At 42.2% G+C, this 19,064-nt stretch overlaps 1 protein-coding gene across 1 annotated transcript in view; it reads left to right on the forward strand.

The window, feature by feature from the left end:
- The window catches only part of LOC115777456 (junctophilin-1-like), a 95,099-nt gene that overhangs the window by 55,793 nt on the left and 20,242 nt on the right, over window positions 1–19,064 (forward strand). Inside the window, exons 4-6 of the mRNA XM_030725362.1 lie at window positions 11,721–11,999; window positions 12,661–13,088; window positions 17,685–17,781. Of these exons, the coding sequence (XP_030581222.1) occupies window positions 11,721–11,999; window positions 12,661–13,088; window positions 17,685–17,765 (788 nt within the window). The 3' untranslated portion in view covers window positions 17,766–17,781. The remainder of the gene's footprint in view (window positions 1–11,720; window positions 12,000–12,660; window positions 13,089–17,684; window positions 17,782–19,064) is intronic.

Genomic DNA, 19,064 nt, shown 5'->3' on the forward strand with positions numbered 1-19,064 from the left:
GACATGTTTTGGGAGAAACCAGCATCCAACAAAGCAAAAAAAACTCTCTTGTCAAAGACCGCAAGCTGTGACTGTAAAGAACTGTGTTTCAATATGTGTTTCAGTTGCTTATTAATTCAGTGTAATGCACAACAAATAAATGTATGAAATAAAAAATTTTGTAACAAGGCTGCCTTCACTTTCTCCTTGGTGATCTTGTACTGCTCCTCCACCATTTCTTTGAGTGCTTTTCTTGATGGCAGGTTGTAGCTGGGGTCAAGCTTTTGGACAAAGGCCCTATAACCTTCATCCTCCACAACAGTGAAGGGCTGCAAATCCTTCACCACCAAGGTCACCAGAGCCTCATCCAACTCTTTCTGCCTGCCTTTTAAAAGAGAACATAAAATCAATCCCAAAAGAGTAAAAGTAGAGTAAAAGTAAATGTATCTTCAAAAACCGTTTTGGGTATGAGGCTGTTACTTGGCCATACAACAGCATTGCCAAAATACGCTAAACAACCGAGCTGTGTTATAGGGAGTTTCTGTTCAGTGTGCTGTGACATTTTCATCTGAAAATAATAAAGTCTTTGGGAATTACAGCTAATATTATGTCAAATACACACAGACACAAATGTTTTGTGCCTTTGGTGGTTTTTGCATAAATACAGACAGGCAGGAAACATATTGATTCAATACAATTCTCATTTTTCAGCATTTGTTTGCTATTTCAGTGTTGACAATGGAGTCCTGTAATGTGGCTGAGATTTATCATTGTTTGGGCATTACTGAGTCCCATTTCAAACTGTGGCCATTCTCAGTGAGTTTTAATGCATTAATGCTCAATATGAATAATCTTTCAAACAATGCATACTTGATTAGATGGCCCAGGAACAGGCCTACGTACAGAGGGAACATTACCTCCCTCTGAACCCTCTAAAATGGCAGGATGGGCACTCCTCAAATGGCGCATCATAGAAGATGTATTATTGCAGTAGGCCAGCTGCTTAGCACAAATCATACACCTGACTTTATTTGGTGTTTCCAAATGGAAATGCTCCCACACTACAGATCAGGATCTCTTACAGGGATGTTCCATCTTAATCTATCTGGTCTATGTGGCTACACCTGAAACTGCTGCACTATCTCGTACCTATCTTTATCTCGCTGCTACTATCACTAACTATATTTTAAACTGAATTAATTTAATGTAATCCTACCTGTCTGCTTTTAAGTAACCTATGAATAAATATTCTAACTTGACTTATCTATCGCTCACTAAATCACGCTCTCAATTGCAATGTCACTATATCAAATTCTTCCTCCTCTCTCAAAACCCTCGAAGTTTCGATGTGTTTGGGTTGACTTTTATGCTTTCTGGCAGTGTCAGCAGGTAAGCCACCTGTCGCAGCTACGGTGAAATCCACCAAAGCCTCGCTTTGCCACGGTCACGTGACATGGTTGATTTGATCCAGGTTTCGGAGCAGTGTTTCAAAACTTCTGCGCTTCGGAAGCTCGACACAGTGTCGAAGCGTCTGTTTCGAGCGTCCCATCCCCAGTGATGGGCAAAACGAGGCTTTATGAAACACTGAAGGGTTCGAATCATTTGTGCTGGAATTGTATTGAAGCTTCGAAACAATCTGAAACCCATCTGCACAGTGACACCTGCTGGACAATTTGGTTATTGCCATGTCTTGGTAATGCTGCGTGATGAAACAGTGACACAGACGCGCCCTGCACAAGTCCAAATAAAGCTCCTGATCATACCTGAGTATCAATAATTATGATCAGCACATGGTTTGGAGAAACAAGGAGACTGTTAAAGACGGTGAGCTGCAGTGAACAGAGCGCTTCAACAAACACTATTTTCTCTCTGTTAACATTCGTGAGGCTGTTTTAGCTGCTTAGTAATTCAGTGGAACACACAATAAACCAATTTATAAAATATAAAGTACTTCACACTGACCAATACAAACACTGTTTGTGAGATATTTATACTAGAAGCCGCGGTGGGGATCAAAAAGGAAAAAAAAAACTCATTTGTCATGAGAATTGTTAATAAATAGTTCACCCGGACATGGTTTTTCTTGATTTAAAAACAAATGTATGTATTTACAGCAGGAACCTCCTGCTGTGCAGTGTGCGGGTCGCAGGTCGCAGCATCAGCATCATGGGTGGTTTTGGAGGTCCAGGCCCGTCCAGTCAAGTCACTGTGACCCCTCAGCTGAATTCTACTGATACATTTCAACTATCAATTATACAAGTTCATATAATATGGTAATGAACTTTTTAAATACCGATGTCACCAGTAAATTATTGCAGTGCGATCTCAGTTTAATTATTTGGTTCATCGCTTCTGCAGTGATCGTGGTGACCAACATGACTGAGGAGGACACTGAGCAGAGGGTGGATGCAGGACAGACTTGGGGAAGTTCCTCTAATGTCTCTGAAAATATATAGAGGTCATTTCAGCGCATGCACAAACAAATGGAGGATTTTCAGCGCTCACAGTCAGCTGTCCCAGCGTGAGTTCGTTGATCCACTTTTGCACTAAAAGAAATGTTTCTCCTGTTTGTAAATGGATCGCCTATATCGTTCTTCACAGCCCACAGGAACAATGAGTTATATGTGCGTATCTGCTGTTATTAAATAGAAGTGTTGGTATAAAAAAAAGTTATTCAGCAAATACAAGCCCCCCCCCCAAACAAAATGACAGTTTCATGAAATTAAAAAAAAAAAGAAGAAGAAGAAAAACAAATGAATCCTGGCGCCTCAGCAGCCTGGAAACAGCAGGAGTGAAACACACCAAAGCCTCACTTAGCCACGTTCACGTGATGTAGGTGTTTTGAACCAGGTTTCGGAGCAGTGTTTCGAAACACCTGTGCTTCGGAAGCTCGACACAGTGTCGAAATTTCAGTGTCGAACTTCCCATCCCTAATTCCAGCCTCATGCCTCTGCTTAAATGCTAAGTGACGGCCGGCCAGACTGACAGTGAGTATCTTGTTCTGTCTCTATTAAATAGACAGAACATGGTAGGTAATTACTACACAGGTATTAATTACCTACCACAGGTGGCAGTAATCCATCCATTACTCAAAAAGACATCACTGACCCAGCTGTCTTAGCTAATTAGGTTTCAGAATTCATCACAGTACAGAAACAGCATTAGTGAAGGTTACCAATGATCTTCTTACAGCCTCTGACAGTGGACTCATCTCTGTTCTTGTCCTGTTGGACCTCAGTGCAGCTTTGATACTGTTGACCATAACATTTTATTACAGAGATTAGAGCATACTATAGGTATTAAAGGTACTGCACTGCAGTGGTTTGAATCATATTTATCTACTAGACTCCAATTTGTTCATGTAAATGGGGAGTCTTCTTCACACACTAAGGTTAATTATGGAGTTCCACAGGGTTCTGTGCTAGGACCAATTCTATTTACACTATACATGCTTCCTTTAGTCAGTATTATTAGAAAGCACTGCATCAATTTTCATTGTTATGCAGATGATACTCAGCTTTATCTATGAAGCCAGATGACACACATCAATTAGTTAAACTGCAGGAATGTCTTAAAGACATTAAGGCCTGGATGACCTCTAATTTCCTGCTTCTAAATTTAAATGAATTATAAATGAATTATTATATTCAGCCTTAAAACATCTTAGACATGGTGTCCCAAGTATTTAAACCCCAGTGGGGTTGTCCCTTGGAGGTGTTCATTGACCCACTATTATGCATGTGCATAATCACATGTGGAAAGCTGTGAAAAAAGGCCTTAGGTGAAACCACTGAGACTTCGTTCCATTCTATCAAGGGATCCATTGAGGTCACTTGATAGAGTGAGGTGTGAGTGGGGGTTGAGGTAACTGGGATGGGAGCTCAGTAATGCATTGTAAATGGGTGCCACTGGGATCTTGTCCCTCATGCTTTGGTCATTCATGTGTCTGGGTTCATTTCGTCCATGTGCCTGCCTCCCTGTGTCAAGTCTGTTTCTGTGTGTCATGTTTAGTCACTTCCTGTTTTACTTTTTAGGTCTTGTCTCTTGTGTTTCTTATTCAGTTTGCTTCTCTTGTCCTGTTATTTACATTCAGTTCAGCTGTGCTCCCCGGTGTGTCAGATCTCCCCGATCACCTCTGTGCGAGTGCATATATAGTCTGTCTCCCTCAGTTCCTTGTCATGTATGCTTATGTGTTGTGTGGTTTTCTTTGGCCAGCCTTGTTTGTATTTTGTTTTGAGAATGATCCTTATTAAAGTAACCCTTCAGTCACATCTGTCTCCTGAGCACTGCATTTTGGGTCTGAGCCTGCCTGCAGTCACTGCACGTCATGACAGAGTGTGACTTGGTTTGAAGTACACTGGGATGCCATGCTTGGAGAAAATTCTTCTGAGTTTTGCTAACAAACCTGCCACATAAGGGACAGTGTGGTTCCATTTGTCATTCTCTTTCTCCCTAGTTGGTGTCTGACCTTCTTTTTTTGTGCATCTTTGCTTATTTGATGAAAGTCCAGTTGGGATAACCACATATTTTAAGAGCTTTGTTTACACGTGACTGTTCCTTTTCTTTCCCTTCTGCCTCAGAGGGAATGTTTTCTGCCCTGTGTTGCAGGGTCAGGATCACCCCAAGTTTGTGTTCCAGTGAGTGGTGGGAGTCTCCACCATTTGGTTTTAGAACTGAAGAAGCCTTTCAGAAGGAGTCTTTTGGAAGGAGTCTTCTCATCTTGACATCAGTGGCTTCCATCTCCTCCTTTGGCCAGCTTATTATCCCAGCAGGGTATCTGCCAACTGGCAGGGCATAGGTGTTGATAGCCTGGATCTTGTTCTTCCCATTAAGCTGACTCTTCAGGACTTGCCTTACTCTCTGCAGGTACTTGGAGGTTGCAGCTTTCCTAGCGGCCTCTTCATGGTTCCCATTTGCCTCTGAGATTTGCCTGTGAGATTCCAAGTAACTTGTAGCTGTCCTCAAGGTCTCCAGCCTTGGTGGGGGTGCTGTTTTCATATTGTTACCCTGCCACTGAGAGTACACCGTGGATGGTTCAGTGGAGAACATCTGGTTTATTTTCCTGGCTTCTATCTCTCTGGTAAACCTTTTCAGGCGGTTAGCCAAGGCTGTGAGTCTTTGCTTGGCAGTCTCTAAGGCCTCAGGTATGGACAGCCTGTTGATCTTCTCAGGCACCGCTTTCTTCATCACACCTTTCTGCAACTCTGAGAGCTGGCTGACTTCCCTCTGCTGCCTGGATCTTAGCCTCTAGTCGTCGTTTCCATGGAGGGTACTGCTCCTTATTGCTGTTCATCTTATAGCCAAACATCTCGAGGATCACTGCTGTCATGGTATACATCAACTGATTGGTTTCAGTTATAGTCATGGTAGGGATTGTCCGTAGTGCTGCATTTGCATCTTCTAGTAGCTCTTCAGAGAGTACTTAACGTAGTAGTCGAGGGGTACAGTTCTTCTTCTTAGTCATGATCTTATCTTTCAGGTCAGCTGCTCTGGTATTCAGAGTACTTGTTGTTATTATTGGGGCTTGGTACCCAGTCTCGGAGTGTGGGGATGATGAAATCTCCCCCCTGACCTGTTGTCTTAGCTCCTCCTTGCCGTAGCATTTGTGTTGTACCTCATCAGTCTCTAGTTGCGATAGCAGCTGCTTCCTTTGTGTGTTGGAACACTGAGCCACAAGTTGTTTCGCCGTCAGTTTGGATGTTGGGTTTCAAAGAATCCATATGTCCCACATCCTCTTCATGTAACCCCTTTCGCTGGGATTACATGTGTAGTAGCATTCCAACAGTTCCTGGTTCTCATCTCATGTCCTCTTATGTAGTGTTGTATTACTCGAGATCGGTCTTGGTCTCGAGACCGATCTCGAGACCGCTTTTTGATGGTCTCGGTCTTGTCATGGACTCGGACCTTGCGGACTCGTGGAAATATCACTAAATTGCCAGATTACTGTCCAATTTATTTGTTAACATCTTTGCTTTTATTGGATACAAATCGTACTGATTCAAATCCAACAAAGATTGCACTCCTCTGCCTCTCAAAGGAGCACCTCGCAGACTCCGCTCCGGCTAGGTCGCTGCTATTATCGCTGCTTACGCCTGTATCATTTCACCGCAGTTTGCAATCTACCACAGAGCACGGACAGTTTCATTCACAATGTGCACGTTTGGTCTCACTATGGTCATGCATGTGCTGCATAAATCGAAATAACAACCGGCATGAACATGAAGAAAAGTAAGAGGGAAAATGAAGATCAAAGGAAAATTTCAGGCTTCCAATTCAACAAAAAAATCCCAGCATGAAAAGTAAATACCATCCTTCATGTATTTGATACACAAACTGAAAATTTAATGCAAGTTTTAGGGCTGCAATAATTCTTGGAGTAATGCAATTTGATTATTAAAAATCCTCGACACAGATTTGTTGCTTTGATGTTTGGTTTCAACTCTGCAGCTCAGGTGTCTCTGTGTAAGCGGAGCATTTCCTCCACATTAGTTCTCCATCACTGTGACAGATTTCCGTCATTTGGAAAAGAACAAAAACGACCCTTTAACACGAGTGGATCGCTGAGATGTTTTTCCACGCCCCCACTTCTCTGTGCTGTGAGTGCACGTGTTTGAATGTGCGCGCGTGTTGTTCAGAGGATGTCAGCTGTTATTTTTTCTGTATGTCAGCTGTAGCCACCAGAACAGACCTATAACCACAGTGTACTGGGGAAAGGGGGGGGGGGGCTGCCATTAGCACTAGCAATCGTTCAGTGCCCCCCCCCCCCCTTCAGTACAGAGGGGATCCGTCAAAATGTTTTTATCAACCACCTGATCAGCAACATGAAGAACAGAGAACTTTGTAGCTGCTCCATCCACCCTGTTTGTTTCACCCAGAGAAACATCTGCAGTACGGAAGTTAAAATATGCTGATGAACTGTTAAAATGAAAAATTATTTCTTATCCAATTACTTGATTAATTGACGGAGTAATCAATTGAATACTTGATTACTAAAATAATTGATAGTTGCAGCCCTACTTGTATTCAGAAAGCCTTAGTCAAACATTAGTTTTCAGCACCAGTAGAGCTATGAGAGGCCTTCAAGAATAAAATAACTACAGTTCCCAGCAAGATGATGTCACTTCCTATTGTTGCATTAAAAACGTGATAGTTTATGCTCACAACATGGTGGCTGATATTCAAATGTAGGAAATGCTTTTAGCAGCTGAGGAATCTGGATTATGTTTTTGTTGTGTATTTTTTTATGTGATTTCTGCAAACACAGTGGAAGGAAACGGCACTCTGGGACACATTAAATGTGTGATATATAAATGTAACTTTTCTGGATTATATGCAAAAATTATCATTCTATCGATCTAATAAGGCCTGATTTAGAGTTCTGCATTGATCCTTTGTGCATAACTGAAAATCCTCTCTGAACCAAACCTGACATGCACCTCGAGAAATGTAACTACACGTCCAAAAAACTGATTACTGTTTCCAGTTACATCTTAGGCCCCATCACTCAATTAACAAGTGAGAGCGGCATTTAGCGGTTAGCATTAGCTTACTAATTAGCATTAGCGTTAGCGCTGGGGTGAAAAATATTTCTTGCTAGAACCCTGAAGTTACCATGGCCACCACCAATGGTAACGGCAGAGAAGTAAGTTGTTTCTCCGCCATTAGTACATTGAGCTAGTGGTGGGCAGATTGATCCTAATATCGATAATATTGATGCCAACGTTGGTATTGGTATTGATCAATATCAGTGTGATGAGATCGATACTTTGGCTTCAGTTTCTCTCCTGTATGCAGTGCTGCGGTTTCATCAAAGATGCGAGAAAATAAAAAAGGATTTTGCTATGAAACATTAAAATCAAATTTAAATGTAAATTTGTAGAAAATTACTGAATGGACATTTTTTATTAAATTTTTTATAATACTTTCTGAACAATCTACCTGGAGCTCCATTATTTTTGCAGATTATCGGTCTCATACTGTCGTGACAGTTTTAACAAATATGTAGAAACCAGATTTTTTATAAAAGTTACATCCTGCAGCTTTAATTTGTTCATGTAAATGGGGAGTCTTCTTCACACACTAAGGTTAATTATGGAGTTCCACAGGGTTCTGTGCTAGGACCAATTTTATTTACATTATACATGCTTCCCTTAGGCAGTATTATTAGAAAGCACTGCATCAATTTTCATTGTTATGCAGATGATACTCAGCTTTACCTATCAATGAAGCCAGATGACACACATCAATTAGTTAAACTGCAGGAATGTCTTAAAGATATTAAGGCCTGGATGACCTCTAATTTCCTGCTTCTAAATTCAGATCAAACTGAAATTCTTGTTCTCGGCCCCACAAATCTTAGAAACATGGTGTCTAACCAGATACTTACTCTGGATGGCATTACTTTGGCCTCCAGTAACACTGTGAGAAATCTTGGAGTCATTTTTGACCAGGATATGTCCTTCAATGCACATATTAAACAAATATGCAGGACCGCTTTTTTGCATTTGCACAATATTTCTAAAATTAGAAACATCCTTTCTCAGAGTGATGCTGAAAAGCTAATTCATGCATTTATTACTTCTAGGCTGGACTATTGTAATTCATTATTATCAGGCTGTCCTAAAAGCTCCCTGAAAAGCCTTCAGCTGATCCAAAATGCTGCAGCTAGAGTACTGACAGGGACTAGAAAGAGAGAGCAGATTTCTCCCATATTGGCTTCTCTTCATTGGCTCCCTGTTAAATCTAGAATAGAATTTAAAATTCTTCTCCTCACATACAAGGTCTTGAATAATCAGGCACCATCTTATCTCAAAGACCTCATAGTCCCATATCACCCCAACAGAGCACTTCGCTCTCAGACTGCTGGCTTACTTGTGGTTCCTAGGATACTTAAGAGTAGAATGGGAGGCAGAGCCTTCAGCTTTCAGGCGCCTCTTCTGTGGAACCAGCTTCCAGCTTGGATTCGGGAGACAGACACCCTCTCTACTTTTAAGATTAGGCTTAAAACTTTCCTTTATGATCAAGCTTATAGTTAGGGCTGGATCAGGTGACCCTGAACCCTCCCTTAGTTATGCTGCTATAGGCCGAGGCTGCTGGGGGGTTCACATAATGCACTGTTTCTCATTCACCTTATTTACTTTGTTTATACTCCACTCTGCATTTAATCATTAATTGATATTAATCTCTGGCTCTCTTCCACAGCATGTCTTTCTCTCCCCTCAGCCCAACCGGTCGCGGCAGATGACCCCCCCTCCCTGAGCCTGGTTCTGATGGAGGTTTCTTCCTGTTAAAAGGGAGTTTTTCCTTTCCACTGTCGCCAAGTGCTGCTCATAGGGGGTCGTTTTGACTGTTGGGTTTTCTCTGTATTATTGTAGGGTCTTTACCCACAATACAAAGCGCCTTGAGGTGACAGTTTGTTGTGATTTGGCGCTATATAAATAAAATTGAATTGAATTGAATTGAATTGAATTAATCTGTATAAGATTAAAGGCTTTAGTTCTTACTGTCGATGAGTGTTTGCCATTTTTTCAGTATTACACATTTAGCTATGTGGTTTTGAAAAAGCATCCATTTTTACAAAGATTGTTGGTTTAAAAACAACACAACTTTATGTACTGTTAATGAAAGGCAGAGAAAAGTTAAGCCTATTGTGATGAACTATGAATAATTGTTTTACATTCTGTGATAAATGATGGAACTCACCCAGGAGGATTAAATAAAGATGGTTATATTTATTTGAGCTGTGAGTGTTTAATATCAGGATGATTTTATGGGAATGTGGATCTTTCAGATCAATTTGAGAAGTGATTTTGATCATGTTTCACATTTTATTGGGTCATGTAGCGTCAGGCACTGGTCTTGGTCTTGTCTCGGTCTCGCTCTCCCTCGGTCTTGGTCTCGACTGGTCTCGGACCCTAAAAGTCTTGGTCTTGTTTCGGTCTCGATACACTCTGGTCTTGGTCTTGTCTCAGTCTCAGGTTAGGTGGTCTTGGTCTCGGGGTGGCTGTAGCTCAGTAGGTAGAGCAGGTCACCTACTGATCAGAAGGTCAGCGGTTCGATTCCTGGCTACTCCAGGCTACATGCCAATGTATCCTTGGGCAAGATACTTAACCCCAAGTTGCTCTCCGACAGTCCCGTCGGAGTATGAATGTGTATGAATGATAGTTAATTAAAAGCACTTAGCTTAGCAAAACATGGAAGTGCTTTTATGAATGGGAGTGCATGGGTGAATGTAAACATGTTGTAATAGCGCTTTGAGTGCTCTGACTGAGTAGAAAAGCGCTATATAAGAGCTAGTCCATTTACCATTGACTACAACACTACTCTTATGCCATAACTTTCTAGTTCCAGTAGCCCACTTAGAATGCCCTGGTTCCTCAACAGCTCATGTGGACCTTGTTACGTCCAAGCTAGTATGGCTTCAATCATGTATCACTCGCTCATATTCCGAGGTAGGCTTGTTTAGCATGGGGGGCTAGCCTGGGGACCCTTAATGTCTTAGCCTCTAGCAGCTGGTTCATTTGTGCTGCCAGGCACTCATAAAGTGCAGTTAGATTTTTTAGCTAGTAGGTGTGTATCATGTCAGCTTCTGGTGCTGTCCAACTCTTTATATTTGAGACCCTTTCCTGGATGTCTGCCACTGTGATGGTTACTGGAGCCTGTTCAGGGAGGATGCTGTGGTCTGCTTACATCTTGTTGAATTTAGTTGATCCACAAAGAGCAGTAAACCTCAGAGCAGCAGCATAGGTCACAGAAAATCTACTGGAGTTACATTAAAAATAATTGTTGTGATTTTATTTTTTTTTCCCTCGCTCAGCCACTACAACCAATCTTCGGGTTCCACAATCTGCTCAATTCCTCTTTGACCCCTGATAATACGAATTTACATCTACAATGTAAGTCTCATGTTTGGTTTGAACCCAGAAAGCAGCTCAAATGCTTTAAGTGTTTGTTTACAAGTGTGGGTGAAAAAGTAAAGGGGGTGGGGCAGGTGACGGGAGTTCTGTGGAAGAGGATAGAGGGAATTAGTGATGACACGGACAGCAACAAGTATTTGAGGAATTGGCTGTACAGAAGAGAATCTGTCTTACTTAAGGGAAGAATTGTTGGGCTCAGAAAGGTTGCTTGGAGTGGCAGGTGTGAGACCAGAGGTGGAGAGTGGGCAGGCAGGTAAGTGGGTGCGCCCTTCTGTTGAGTTCCAGGTACAGGTAAGGCTGATGGAAATCCTCTTCCAAATCAGGAGCTCCAAAAACATGCAGGTATAGTTATCGCATGTATCTGAATACTGGAAAAGACAGAGAACAGGAGTTAACAGGCAGGCGAAAGCAGCAAAACCAAGGAACAAGGTGGACCCAGGCTTCACCACGGCAGAGTGGCAGAAGAGCTGAGGCAACCTCCAGGCCTTAAATACCCATCACTAGAGTACATTAAGTGCAGGTGTGGAAGGGATGAGTCGAACAGTAAACTCCACCCACAGCCAGACCTCTCCACCTGAGACCAGATAACAAAAGAATGAGACAAACAAAACTATACTTTTAATGTACTTTACTTTTACCAGAACATTTTTTTAAAACAAGTATCTGTACTTCTACTTCCATAAAGAATGTCTGTACTTTTGCCACCTGTCTGTTAGGTCACAGTTGCTTGAGAGTTAACATATGGTGACATGTAGTTATTTTATTAGTTTACCTTCAGACTGAGTGTAAAAGCTGTAGAAAAAAAGTCTTTTTGTGTTTGTCCAGGTCCTGACTACATACGGCAGAAGTACAACGAGCCGCTAGAGATGAAGGAGGTTCCCACAGAGGAGACAAAAGAGAAATCTCCATCGGGGAGCCCTCATTTTTACAGGAAAGGCACAACACCAAACCAGTCTCCATCTCAGAGCCCAGGTTCCAGCCCTATTCCTTCACCTACTACTGCTAAAAAGTCCTTTTTCAGCAGTAAAACTCCTGCCTCTGTTGCTCCAGTAAAGACTTATGGAAAAGAAAACAAGATCCCAACAGCAGAAACTTTGACAGCAGGTAAGCAACTTGGGTTCTAAGAAACATGTTTTTCTTGAACGGTTGTTCATCAGAAATGATCTGTAGTACTAATAACTACAAAAATAGGAGATAGTGTTCCCAATAGTTCTGAAGGAGTTTCTCTATGTGCTAAAAAATTTCCTTTCACTTTGTAGTTCAGCTCATCCAAAACTACTGATTAGATTCAACTCATTGTCATTGTGCGCACAAGGCACACAACGAAATGATTGTTCCAGATCACTCATCCAGAGACGAGCATCTAGGGGTCATGCAGCCAGAGACCGGCGCTACCGTTAGGCAATGTGGTTTAAGTGTCTTGTCCAAGGACACAACGCAGCACAGGGACAGGGGCTCGAACCTGCAACCTTCCGGCTGCAAGGCAAGCGCCTGCCCACCTAAATCATCTATTGCATTGGTTTTCTTTTATGCAACAAAAATATACCAAACAGTGAGTAGGTATTACATTAGATGAAACTCCTTTTTGCTCTGTTTTATTCACAGCTCCACTCTCTGAATCACCATGCAACATGCTTGACTGAGACTTAAAGCTTGAAAGTTCTACCTTCAGAGCTCAAGCTGCCATAACCAGTGTGTTGTATATGTGTTCGTCATTTGGTTAACGGTTTGCTTCTCTTTGTCTTTCCTGTTTTCTACTTTACAGGCATGACAAAAGCAGCATCAAAACTTTCTCTCAGACAGGAAATAAAGCAACAAGAGGCATCTCCAAGAGTCAAAGAAGGTGTTACAACAGTCAGCAGTTACCCAAGCAATGGCCAGATTCACTCCCAGTACCATGATTACCATGTCAGGGCAGATCTCAAGATTTTGCCACCTGAAGATCCTGTTGATATGAAGGATGACCTTCACCCATCCAGCCTTGCACACTTGTTGCCATCTTCCAAACAAATTCAACCACCAGCTCCAAAATCCCTGATGGGCCCTAGCCCTTTGCCAGTCACAGCAAAAGCCAGCACCAAAGCAGAAGAGCCTCTCAAACCAAAAAGACAGGAATCAAGTAAATCAAAGAGCCTTGCAGAAACCAAAAAAGCTAGTATGGAAATAGTTCCGGAAATTGTAGAGGAGGAGTCGGTGAGTTTGAGTTAATATACATGTTTGTAAATCATAATTTTCTGAGATCCAGTAAGAGTCAAACACATAGTCCTGAAGGTGTTCCAGTGATCTCTGAAGAACTCTTTGTGTTTTCAGATATAACTAAGATTGTACTGAAATAAGTTAACTGAAGGATGCTCTATTGAAATAACTTGCTGCATTTTTACATGAGCTTTACAAGATCAATATTCTGGCTATGGAAATACACTGCTCAAAAATATTAAATGAACACTCTGAAAACACATCAGATCTCAATGGGAAAAAATTTATCTGGATATCCATAGGAAATGTGTTGGGAATGAAAGGACGCCACATGGTTTTATGGAAATTATCAACCTACAGCAGGCTGGATCCAAAGAAATAAAAAAAATAATACCCCAGCAAGTCCATTTTACCAAATTTCTTTGCAGCAGCTCCAAATGGTGCTCAGTAGTTTGTATGATTGCTAAGTGCTTGTATGCATGTCTGGCAACGGGACGGCATGCTCCTAATGAGACGATGGATGGTGTTCCTGAAGGTCTTCTCCCAGATCTGGACCAGGACCATCACTGACCCACCACCAACCGGTCATGCTAAACAGTGTTACAGACAACATAACGTTCTCCGTGGCATTTGCCATATAATACCAGGGCAGTGAGCACTAAAGCACGTTGGATATATTTTTAATACTGACTGCAGGCCAGAAATATTTTCCAGACCGGCGCCCCCGCTAGCTAACCACTAAATGCTGCTCCTACTTGTTAACTGAGTGACGGGGCCCTGCGTATGTAACTGGAAAGCACCTCTGAAGCCTAGGCGTAATCACAGTCTTTGTGGACATGTAGTTACATTTCTCGAGGTGCTTGTTGGTTATGTTTGTAGGACCGATGCTGAACTCTAAATCAGGTCTTATTAGATTGATAGAGTGATATTGTTTGCATATAATCCAGAAGTTACACTTTTATATCATGCATTTAACTTCTTAACTTGCCAAGTCCCGTCCGCCGGACATTTGTAGTTAATTTTATATGGCAGACTAGACCCTCTCGTTTTGATTGACACCTCAGTCGGCCAATCATGTTAAGAAATGGGTTTCACAGAGCCAATAGTAACCAGAGGGCGTCACGCAGCCTCGTCAGGTGAGTTGGTGCGGCCAGTTAGATGATTGGCCGAATGAGGTGTCAATCAAAACGGGAGGGTCTAGCCTGCCATATAAAAGCACTTCATAGTCCGGCAGATGGGACGAGCGCCTTGAGGTGACAGTTTGTTGTGATTTGGTGCTATATAAATAAAATTGAATTGAATTGATTTGAATTGAATTGAAATGAGTTTTCCAGAGCAAATAATAACCAGAGGGCATTACGTGGTTTTTTCAGGTGATTTTGGTGCTGCCAGTTAACAGGTTAATGTGTCCCAGAGTGCTGTTTACTTCCACTAATGGGTTTACAGAAGTTACGTAGAAAGCATACACACACACACACACACACACACAAAAACATAATCCAGATCAGGGGTGGGCAATTAATTTTAATAAGGGGCCACATGAGAAACCTGAATTGTGTCAGACGGCCTCACCTTGAACTTAAATTCTGCTCAGCTGTCTTCCATTGTAAAATGCACTTAATTACATAATGTGTATCATTCAGTTCATGAATATCTGGAGCTTCTTAATGAGGAGAACTGCTGTATGTTCAAAACTTAACATTTAATCACTGAAACGCAGCTGCAGGTTACAGGAGGAGAGAAAACCAGAGGACACGTGTTCTGAAACATCTTACAGGTGTGAAAAACACGAAATCCAGTCAAGTCACCTAAATAAACACACAATGGCACTTCCGTTCTTTTAGCTTCACAATAAAAGCATCTGACTAGTTTAACCAGGCCTTTTCAGAATAAAATAAATCTATGGCAACTGAATTATTACCATTACTGCAGTTCTTCTTACATGACAACTGTCAACATTATAACTGTAAATCTTGTAAATAAAACAATTCTGCTCAACTTTCTTCCATTGTAAAATGCACTTAATTACATATTTTGAATAGCTGGTACTGGTAACTGGGAGAATAAAACTATTCTGTAACTATTTATATTAGGCTATGTGAAATTGTGGTGTCGAGGTCAAATACAGAAATATAACAAACAATAACTTGCAATGTTTTTGACCTCATTTCACCTCTTCAATGAGAATAATCCAGTCTGTTCTGGGCAAGATCATTGAAATCTGGCTGAATGCCTGAGGTGGTCATCAGTGAGAGAGGATCTGTGTTTGGATTTGTTGAACTTCATCAGTAAGAATGTCTGTTCACATATGAATGTAGATCCAAAGAGGACTATAATCCTCTGAGCATGCCTCCTCAGGTGTGGAAAGCTCTCCTTTTTGAGGGAGGAGTAAAAGTCCAGCAGTGAGACTGACCTGAAGTGCTCTGCCAGAAGTGTGTCAGACTGCAGGTCAATGAGTTCCATCTAAACATCACTTGAGCCTCTTTCCCACCAACAGGGTTCTGAAGCCGGTGCCGTAATTTGAACCATTAGGCGGGTTTTCCACCGTGGAAACACTCGGTGCTCGGCCGAAAAACGGTTTCAACTCCGGCCCCGCAAACTAGCTGGTCTGGAACCAGGAACGCGTGACGAAAGCGGCAGAGGGGCGTGACTCTGCCGTCTCAACATCAAGTTTTCTACCATATTACATGTGTATTACATGAGAAAAGCGAAGCGATTTTCACAGCTGTGAATTAGGTTGGGCTCTAAGGCTGAACTTGCTGCTTTGTATCAGTTCATATCACAGATAAAAGGACACAAAGTGCGTACTTGTTGTCTTGCTCTAATCACTGTCTGTGTTTCCCTCTGTGCTGCACACAGATGCTGCAGTAGTTTGGTTTGGACCCTAAAACGTATTTGCAGCACAGAAAGGGGAGCGTGTTCTCCCACGTTTGTGCGCTTCGGCTTCGTGTCCAGACGAGAACCCGCCCACACTCATACGTAAAGGAGCAGTTCACAGAAACGCGGTGGGAACGCGGGCCCGTTCTTTGTTGTTGAATGTTGTCCTTCACTTGGCTTGAGAGAAGCTGCAACTTTCTCATGAAAGCCTTCGCTGCACTGTACATCTCATGGACAAAAGCGCCCTTGCACTGCAGTTTGACATTTAGTTTGTTCATTAGTGCAGTCACACCCGCGGCGAATCCGAGGTCTGCCACCCAGTCTTCATCTGAAAGCTCTGGATGACTTTGCCCAAGCTGAGCCACCTGACAGCGCAGTGATAGCCTATGACACCATGTTCAATCTCATTTTCCTCCAGAAGTGCAACAAATTGTCTGTGATTTAATGCTCTCGCTCTGATGAAGTTAACTATTTTAGTTACAGCATCAACAACATGGTTTATTTTTAACACTGTCTTACACAACACTTCCTGATGTATAATACAATGCAAAAATGTCAATTTCAGTAAGTCCAACATTTTTCCCTGTCAGATTTTGACAACTGTCTGTTATCACACTGCCTGCTTTTCCCATTTCAGTCCTAATATGTCCAAACATGCAGTTACCTCTGAACAAGTCATTACCAGTGGTTGTCAAACGGTTCCTGAAAGCTCAGAAATTACACTTCACATGCCGGCACTTTTGAAGTACGCTGTTTCTCATTCGACATGTCTGGAGGTATAAGGTTAAAATGTGTCCAGTCTTTGCTTCGCTTTCCGTCACTCATTTTCCTCACCGTTCCTGCGTGTAGCCTCTATGTAACGCACAACTTTCTCCGGAGCCCCTCCCTCTCTGGTGTTTGTTTACTCACTGCGCAGTGTGGACCCTCCCCTCCCGCTCAGTGTAGATGATCATATGCTACCAATCATCTTAACCAATCAGGTAAATGGTAAATGGACTAGCTCTTATATAGCGCTTTTCTACTCAGTATGAGCACTCAAAGCGCTATTACAACAGGTGCGGCTTACACAAAAAAAAAAAAAAGGAAAGGAACGAAAAGAAAAAAGAAACGGCTCACTATCGGGAGCCGGCTCCCGTCGTTCACTTCAAAGAGCCGGCTCTTAGAGCCGGATTGTTCGCGACCGACCCATCACTACAGTGGGGGCGTGGAAAAACTTGTCAGCGATCCACTCGTGTTAAAGTGTCGTTTTTTCCAAATCAAGCGCGCAGGACCGTAGAGATCACGCGTGCACATCGTGAATGAAACTGTCGGTGCTCTGTGGTAGACTGCAAACTGCGGTTGAATGATACAGGCGCAAGCAGCGATAATAGCAGCGACCTATCCGGGGAGGAGCCTGCGGGCTGCGCTCCTGTTTGCTAAGTGCTGCGACAGCAGAGCTCTGAAAATGAGGCCGTGAAATCCTGAGGATCAACCGCTAGCTAGAACACTGGACTGTATTTTTAATAAACTAAAACTACAGTGTTATTTTATAGTTTTCCCCTGTTTAGAACTAATGATTCATATAAGGTACATTTCATATAAGGCAATACAATTTTGACATTTAAATGATTTACTCATCTCATCATGCTCTCAGGGGGCACACTGCTTGTCTTGTTGAGTAATCACATTGTTGCAGAACACATAAAACAACATCAACTTTTTTTAATGTCTCCACAGGGCCCTAACTCTGTCTTGGTGGCTCTCGTGATGCTGTTGAATGTAGGTCTAGCAATCATTTTTGTCCATTTTCTGACCTGACCAAGTTTGAACTCAGGTAAGAATGTGTAATATAAATTTAATACTTCAACAAACTGTCTGTCTTTCAGAACTTTGCTGCTGTTTTTATCACTTGCTCCAGGATTTACTGGTAATTTTAAATATAACCCCTGTTCCAAAGCAGTTAGGACACTGTATAAAATGTAAATAAAAACACAATGCAATTATTTACAAACCCACATTTTATTCATTTTAGAAGATATCAAAAATATAAAATATTTTAACAGAATTTTTTAAAGAAAAATATTACCTCATTTTGGATTTAATGCATCAACACATCTTAAAAAGTTGAGATGGTTGCAACAAAAGGCTGTAAAAGTACTGTAAGTGGTGCTAAAAAGAAACAGCTGGAGGATATTTCATAAGCCTGCTTTGGGCTACTCTGTTAATGGTTTGAAGTATACTGGGAACAATAGTGGATCACCTCCAGGGGACCACCCCACTGGAGTTTAAATAACTGGGTCTCTCCACCTTTGGTTTGAGAACTGAAGAAGACCTCTCAGGTCATCAGGTGCAGATCTTTGAACTATTCCTAGAATTAGATCCAAATGCGGTCCTGTTCATTGTAACAAACTGCCTGCTGACCTGAGGTCAGTTACATCTGTGCATACTCAAAACCTTCTCTGTTCCCACAGGCCTATGATCAATAGCTGTGTGTGTGTGTGTGTGTGTGTGTGTGTGTATGTGTGTGTGTGTGTGTGTGTGTGTGTGTGTGTGTGTGTGTGTGTGTGTGTGTGTACTTGTATTTTACTTCTTTGTAGTTTTAGCTTAAACTGATTTAAGACAATGTAAACATACACAAGTTTTTATGTTTTTACCTTCTGTGTTAAGCACATTGAGTTTAAGTATAATGAAATGTGCTATATAGAGTACCAGTCGAAAGTTTGGACACGCTCACAATTCATATGAATGGATAAGCTCTGGCTAGTGACTATAAGATCGTGGATACAAGAACTGAACGGAACTGAGCTTCCTCCAAATGGTGACTGGCCTCTCCCTTAGAGAGAGGGTGAGGAGTGCAGCCATCCAGGAGGGGCTCAGGGTAGAGCTGCTACTCCACCACAAGAGGAGCCACAGTTGAGGTCGTTCCAGCATCTGACTAGGATGCCTCCTGTGTGCCTCTTGGGTGATGTGTTCCAGGCAGACTCAGGACATGGTGGAGAGATTATATCTCTCAGCTGGTCTGGGAACGCCTTGATGGAGGAGGCGGGTGGGGACGGGGAGGTCTGGGTTTCCGGCCTCAGATAAGTGAAAGAAGATGGATGGATCGATGGATGCCAA

Source organism: Archocentrus centrarchus, unplaced genomic scaffold (genome assembly GCF_007364275.1).
Source record: "Archocentrus centrarchus isolate MPI-CPG fArcCen1 unplaced genomic scaffold, fArcCen1 scaffold_54_ctg1, whole genome shotgun sequence".
NCBI classification, from domain to species: Eukaryota; Metazoa; Chordata; class Actinopteri; order Cichliformes; family Cichlidae; genus Archocentrus; species Archocentrus centrarchus.